This window comes from Peromyscus maniculatus, chromosome 8 (assembly GCF_049852395.1).
Source record: "Peromyscus maniculatus bairdii isolate BWxNUB_F1_BW_parent chromosome 8, HU_Pman_BW_mat_3.1, whole genome shotgun sequence".
In the NCBI taxonomy this organism is placed as follows: domain Eukaryota; kingdom Metazoa; phylum Chordata; class Mammalia; order Rodentia; family Cricetidae; genus Peromyscus; species Peromyscus maniculatus.
Window position 1 is genome coordinate 58344524 of NC_134859.1, and position 7238 is coordinate 58351761.

Genomic DNA, 7238 nt, shown 5'->3' on the forward strand with positions numbered 1-7238 from the left:
TGGGTCGGTTAGATATGCACCACCTTCTGGAAACTGGGAAGGGGAACCGAGCTCAGGCTTTGTTGGGTTCGAGTCAGATCTGCTTGCAGACCTGATTTGAAACCTACCCTTCGGGGGTAAGGGGTTACCTCATCTGAGAATAGGAGAGTGGAGGCCCACGGCTAGCGTGGGGCCAGAAGGAGGGCCCATCTGAGGACAGCAATGGAGGCCCAGAGCTTCTGGAGGTCAAAACTGGAAGGAACGGACCTGAGCACACAGTATTGGGATCAGACCTCTTCCCTGCTGCAGCGGTAAGAGCAGGAAGCCTGGCGGGTTTCCCAAGGTGCGCCTCCCTCCAGCCTCCTGCCTCCGCCTGGCTCTTTCTTGGTGGGTCTGTGCAGCGCCCTCCCCAGCAGTGGATCTGGCAACTCCCGGTTTGGGACCCACCGACCTGGCGGGCTCCAGCGGAGCCAGTAGGTGAAGGCGCGTCACAAAGGCGGCGGTGGCCTTGGCCGCTGCGAGGGCAGGGCGCTGCCCGGGTTGCTCTCAGAGTCGGCGTGGGAGCAGCAGCGCGGGCGGAGGGGCAGGCGCGCTCGGCGTCCCTGCAGCCCAAGCGGGGCGCAGCGAGTTGGTAACGGGAGGCCCAAGGCACGCACGCACGCACCCGGCGGCGGGCAGCTTGTGGCCCGGCGCAGCCGCGAGGCCCGCGTGGGAGGGGCGGGCTGCCCTGGTGATGGGACAGCCTTAAGTTTTCCTCGCTTGTTGGCAGCTGTGTCATATTATGGTGGACCAAGCCGAGGTTTGGGAATGCTAGCGTAGGTTCGAATCCCACACCCATACACTTAGAACACCACCTCACTAGGAAACTTGCTTGACCTCCCAACACCTTCCAATTCTCTATTTGCAAAGTGGGCGTGTTCCCATCTTCACAGAAAAAAAAAAAAATGCAGAAGTACTTTGGCCCCAACTCACTTATGGCAGCCAGAGTTTACAGCAGCTCTTTCTACCTCCCAGCTGTATTCTCCCCATCAGCTCGTTCAAGTTTCCCAAAACTAGGAAAAAGGAATGACTATTCCTATTAACAGACTAGACATTCAGACACGAAGAAATTGACTAAGATCACGGTAGCAATTGATAGGCCACTAAGTCCCATTACCTTCTGCCAGTGGGGGTGTCGTTTATTACTTGGGGGAGCCTTGAAAAAGTATTTAACTCAGGAACAGGGAAAGGCTCAGTGCATAAAGCACTGGCCATGCAGGTGTGGGGACAAGAGTTCGAATCCATCCCCAGGACCCATATAAAGCTGTAGTTGTAATCTAGGCTATCTACAGCAAGAGAGAAACTGTAAAAAGACTCTGTTTCAAAAAAGGTGAAAGGTGGAAACCTATACCAGAGGCTGTCCTCTGGCCTCCACATATACACCACAGCACATGTGCACACACACACACACACACATCTATAGCCCTATAGCCCACCGACATATTCTTCTAGCCTGTGACTTTGCCTGGGTTTGATTACGTGACACCCCCTGCCAACCCAGCACACACACACACACACACACACACACACACACACACATACACACACACACCACACACACCGTTCTGGGAAGCACCACATGCCCAGTTTATGCAGTGCTAGGGATCAACCCTGAGCTCCGAGTGTGCTAGACAAGCACTGTGTTACCAAGCAACACCCCAGCTTTTGGTTTGATTTCTTGTTTTTGTTTTTGTCTTCATTTTTCCATATTCCCTTTTGGCCTCTTGATCCACACTGTCCCTGGTAGAGACTCATAACCTTGGACAGTTCGTTTACGAGCAATCAAAGTTTTGTTTGCTCGTTTGTTTTGTTAAATAGACTTTACAAGTTCGTGACATGAAAGCAATTGTTACCCCCATCAGTGTGAGCACATCACATGCCTTCACACTTCTGTGGCTTCACACATACTGTTCCCTCTGCCTGTAATACAGTCAGCTTTTCCTCTGCCACTGGGCCAGCCTGGTCTGCTCTGCATAGCCTACTCATCCTTCAAAACTTATCTCGGACATCACCTCTTCTGAGCAGCCCTCAGCTCTTCCTCCTTACATGGAAAATAGTCACTTCTTATCTGTGCTATCCCCACCCCCCCCATATCGTGAGCATGCCTGGGTCTCCCCACTTCTCTTGCTGTGTTAACACTCACTGGGTGTTTTGTTTTCTTGGAGACATAGTTCAGGGTGACTGGGACTCGCTGTGTAGCCCAGGCTAGCCTTGAGCTTATGCTTCTTCCACCTTAGCCTCCTGAGTCCTGGGATTACAGGAATATGCCACCACAGGCAGCTTCTCACTGTGCTGAAGTTGGGTGCTGGTCTGTGACCCTGGATGAACATGCAGTCTTCACAGGTGTGGGGTGTGTCCTGGATTCACTAATGCACCACCTACGTCTGGCCCAGTGTCTGATACAGTACAGTAGAAGCACAGAGAAGGTTTGTTCAATTGAGTTTGATTTCTGCTTGGCTGGTAACAGTCTTCCTTTTTTTATCCCTCACAGAGAACACGTGATTTGTATTTCTTTCCCCATTTTGGGAAGCCCTGCTCACCACACTGCTACACTGTACATCCGGGTCCTTTGATGGACGACGAAGGGGAAGTGACCCAGCCCCAAGAGCAGAGCTGCTGGGCCACTCTGCCAGATGTGTGCCTGCGACGTATTTTCTGGTGGCTAGGAGACAGGGACAGGTCCAGAGCTGCCCTGGTCTGCAGAAAGTGGAACCAGATGATGTACTCAGCTGACCTCTGGCGATACAGGACCATCACGTTCAGCGGGAGGCCATCCAGGGTACATGCATCTGAATTCGAGTCAGCGCTCTGGTACGTTAAGAAGTTTGGCCGCTACCTGGAACACTTGGAAATCAAGTTCCTGAACCCTTACAATGCTGTCTTGACCAAGAAGTTCCAAGTCACCATGAGAGGCCTCCTGTCGTGCCTCGGCAAGAGTAACAACCGCCTAAAGTCACTCTCTATCCAACACCTGGAGCTGGACCGCCTGGTCTGGAGAAACAGCATCAGGGGGTCGCTCATCAAGAGCTTGAGTTTTTTCTTAAAGAAAATGGGCAAACACCTGGACCATCTCAGCCTGAAAGGGGCCCGGCTGACAGTGGAGCAAGGCTGCCACATCCTCAACTCCTTGAGCTACCTTCGGAATGAGAACTTGGCCTCAGAGCTCAACATTGAGGACTTCTTCAGCCATCACCTGGCCGTCTATGGCAGCTCCCAGTTCAACAAAGCCATGGCTACATTCCACAACCTGACGTTCCTAACACTCAACTACAACTGTATCTCCGACGAGCTGCTCGAGACCTTGAGTGAGAACAATGCTGGCACCCTCCGGACCATGAATATCAAATGCCACGTTCACGACCCCCACGGCCAGGTAGTTTGGGGCATGTCCTGGGCCAAGCTGGCCAGACAGGCCAGCAACCTAAAGGTGAACTTCTTCTTCGAGCGAGTCATGAAGTATGAGCGCCTGGCCCGGATCTTGCTGCAGGAGATTCCAGTCAGAAGCATCAGCCTAAGAAGTTGCTATTTCAGTGACCCAGACTGGTCCATGCGGCCCACTCTGACGGACATTCTGCCCTCCTTCCGGAACACCCTGCAGGTAATTGGCAAGTGAGGCCCCCAGGAGCTGGTGAGGAGCTATTGCTCACAGGAAAACCTGCTATTTGTCCTCTGCTAGGCTTCTACATGCTCACTTAATTCTTTGTCAAAGTTCTAGATGCAACCAAGCAAGCACACTCGCAGGCCTCCTACACACTCCTCACAAGACCACTGTTCACTCCCTGCACATGGGATTCAGGGAACTTCCGGGCTGGCTGTCAACCAAGAAAACCTCCCTTACCCTTATTGGAGAGCTGTGAAGCCCGAGCCAGGAGGTGCCTTGCCGGCAGCAGGCAGCCTCTTCCCGCTGGCTTACAGCAGTAAACAGGCATCCCCGTGGTTCGCTCCTGTGGCCAGCAATAAGCTGGGGATGAGAAGAACCAAACTTGACAAAAAGCCAAATTTGACTTAAGTCCCTGGAGACCTCCAAGTTTCCAGGCAGTCCCGGCACCTCTGACCCCTTCCCCCACCCCCCAACCCTCCTTCTCCGGTGCTTTTCTAGAAGTTAACATTTGAGTTCAACAACAATCACGAGTCGCTAGATGAGCAGCTACATCTCCTCATCCTGGCTTGCCGAAAGCTGTTCTACTTCAAAATCTGGGCTTTCCTGGACGTTAAGTTTGTGGAGCGAATTCTGAAGAGCCAGGAGGAGGGGCAATGCTCCCTGCGCACGCTAAAGGTGAGCACCCTCGGCTATTGGCATGGGTCGAAGCGGGGCACATCTAGACTCGGCACTTCCGCTCTGATGCAGGTTGGAAATTGGGACAGGAGACAGACCCGAGACAGGCACTGCCCTTGATTCTGTCCGTGGGAGACGTCCAGCCCCACAGACAGGATCTGGACATCTCTTCTGCTCGGTCTCCCGTGGGCTCTACGTCCACGAAGCCAGCCAACTTTGTCTTTACCGGAGATGTATATTTTTTGATGTTACTGCCTAAGCATAGCATTCACATTATAGTAGGTATCATCAGCAACCCAGAGATAATTTGCACACACTGTTCCATTTTACATAAGGGACTTGAGCATCCACCCATGCACCTTAGATTCCAAAGGGGGTCCTGGAATCAATCCCTCACGGATACCAAGGGAAATTGTGCCTAGGCTTTTTCCGATTCAACCATTAATTGTGTGTGTAGATGCATTTGGATGTTTGTCAGGTCTTAAGTGATACAGTCATCTCTCTCTCTCTCTCTCTCTCTCTCTCTCTCTGTGTGTGTGTGTGTGTGTGTGTGTGTGTGTGTGTGTGTGTGTGCTGTTTCTTTATCGGCACAGGTGAGAATTTATACAAACCGATATGAGACAAATGAAGAGGACAGGACCCTACGGGAAATTTACAGGAAATACAGAAAGCTGATCGATTCAGAACTTAACTATTTTGTCATCGCCTACCCCATGATGTAAAGAGTGCTCTCCAGAGGAAGACATCTAGACGCACTTGGGACCTGAAAACCTGGTTCTCGGTGAATTACATTTGGGACTCGCATGCCCTCATCCCTTTTTCTTCTCTCTCCTTTTTGCCAGTTCTACACCATCATGGACAGCCTGGCAAAGGCTGGACTGCTGGTGACGGCAAGGCCCCCGAGCGTCTTTAAAGTGCTATCTTTGCCAACAATCCCGGCTGATCGCCTTTTGTCACCAAAGTGCAGTTTGGTGTAGTTTTTGTTTTGTTTTGTTTTGGTTGGTTGGTTTGGTTTGGTTTTAGACAGTCCCACTCAGCCACAGAGCAAACTCAAAGTAGTTTTCTGCTAAGGGAGTCTGACTCCTGCTTACCTGAATAGATGTGACCAGCCAGTGAACAAACCTCCTACCAACCCACTTTACCCATTTGGAAATGCTTTGTAGCTGGGTGATGGTGGTGCAGCACGCCTTTCATCTTAACACTTGGGAGGCAGAGGCAGTTGAATATCTGAGTTCAATGCCAGCCTGGTCTACAGAGCGAGTTCCAGGACAGCCAGGGCTACACAGAGAAACCCTGGAAAAACAAAACAACAACAACAAAAAGAAATGCTTTGTATCCTGGCTGACCTTCATGTCAGAGCCTCCTGACCTTAAGTTGGTCTGGGCCTGATCACACACACACACAGAACCCACCAGTATGTCCTTGGATGAAGCAGGACCATTCCCACTTAAGATACCACTGCTCACAGAGGAACTCGGGCACTGAGTTATCAGCCCTGTGAAAGTCTCCTGCCTCGGCTTGGCCCGTGTCTCCTTTTAGTTTTCTATTCAGGTGACATCATGTTCAGCCTGCTGTGAACACTCAAGTCCCCAGGTGGGAAGACAGACTAGAAGTGGCAGTTACACCCATGTCTATAATGAATCTGTAATGTATCCTGTCCTAATGCTATGGTAAGAGGGAAAAAACACAAAACTATTTAGAATAATATTGATGACATAAAACACATCTAAAGATATCTTTAAAATCTATAAGAGATGTAACCAAAGTTGAGTGGAGGTAGAATTTTGGTAGGTATTTTTTGTCTTTTTTATGTTTTCCTTTATTTTTCAGCTTTTCTACAATGACAATGCCATTTTTGGTAACTAAGAACATGAACTGGCATGTCTCTAAATATGAGTGACCACTGGGTCCTGAGGCTGGGTCACAATGTTTCTTCTGTTCCCTTAATGTCTTTTAAAGCTTCTTCATTTATTTGTTTGTTTATTTGTTTATTTATGGTTTTTTGAAACAGAGTTTCTCTGTAGCTTTGGCTGTCCTGGAACTCACTCTATAGACCAGTCTGGCCTCGAACTCACAGAGATGTGCCTGCCTCTGCCTCCCGAGTGCTGGGATCAAAGGCATGTGCCACCACTGCCCATTCTCCTTCTTCGTTTTTTAAAATTGACCTATCAAATATGAGATATTGTTATAGCATTATCAAACAAAGTGTTTGATAATTCTCTTCCTCTCCCTCCTCTGTTCACTATTCCCCTTATAAATCCCTCGAGTCTCTTTTCTTAAATCATGTGTTCATTTGGCCCCAACCTACCCCTCACCCTCATCATCATACATCCTCCTTTATCCATTTTTAACTCTCTCTTGGTAGAGACCAATACCTTCAAATACCTTAAGTTTTACCCACATTTACCTTCATTTACATATATACATGCATACATTACCAGCTAGGATCCACATATGAGAGCATGTGGCTTCAGTCTTTCTAAGTTTGGGTCACCTTATTTAATATTATACTTTCCAGATTCATTTGCTTTCCTGCAAATTTCATAGTTTCATTTCATTGTCATTATAGCTAAATAAAGTTGTTTTGTGTGTATGAGCCTGTATTGGCTAGTTTTATGTTAACTTGACACAAGCTAGAGTCATTAGAGAGGAGGGAACCTCAATTGAGAAAACGCCATAAGATCGGGCTGTAACGGGGAGGGCCCAGGCCATTGTGAGTGGTGTCATCCCAGAATGGTGGTCCTGGGTTATAGAAGAAAGCATGAGACCCACCTAGGCCCTCTGCATGTGGATGACAGTTGTGAGGCTTGGTCTGTTTGTGGGGTCCCTAGCATTAGGATCAGGTCCTGTCCCTGGCGTATGAGGTGGCTTTTTGGAACCTATTCCCCATGCAGGGGTGCCTCGCCCAGCCTTGTTGCAGGGGGAGGAGCTTGGTCCTGCCTCA

The 7238-nt window shown here is 49.6% G+C and overlaps 1 protein-coding gene across 6 annotated transcripts; it reads left to right on the forward strand.

The window, feature by feature from the left end:
• The first annotated feature begins 474 nt into the window (after positions 1 to 474).
• On the forward strand, positions 475 to 5227 carry Fbxo39 (F-box protein 39). 6 transcript variants are annotated; one of them, XM_042282346.2, is made up of 4 exons: positions 475 to 627; positions 2510 to 3616; positions 4118 to 4294; positions 4888 to 5227. In XM_042282346.2, exons 2-4 carry the CDS (start codon positions 2591 to 2593, stop codon positions 5014 to 5016), a joined length of 1332 nt encoding a protein of 443 aa, XP_042138280.1. In that variant the 5' UTR covers positions 475 to 627; positions 2510 to 2590; the 3' UTR covers positions 5017 to 5227. The 6 variants fall into 6 exon arrangements, with proteins under 6 accessions (XP_042138280.1, XP_042138282.1, XP_042138281.1 ...); XM_042282348.2 differs by having other exon boundaries at positions 496 to 606; XM_042282347.2 differs by having other exon boundaries at positions 497 to 610.
• The last annotated feature ends 2011 nt before the right edge of the window (positions 5228 to 7238 follow it).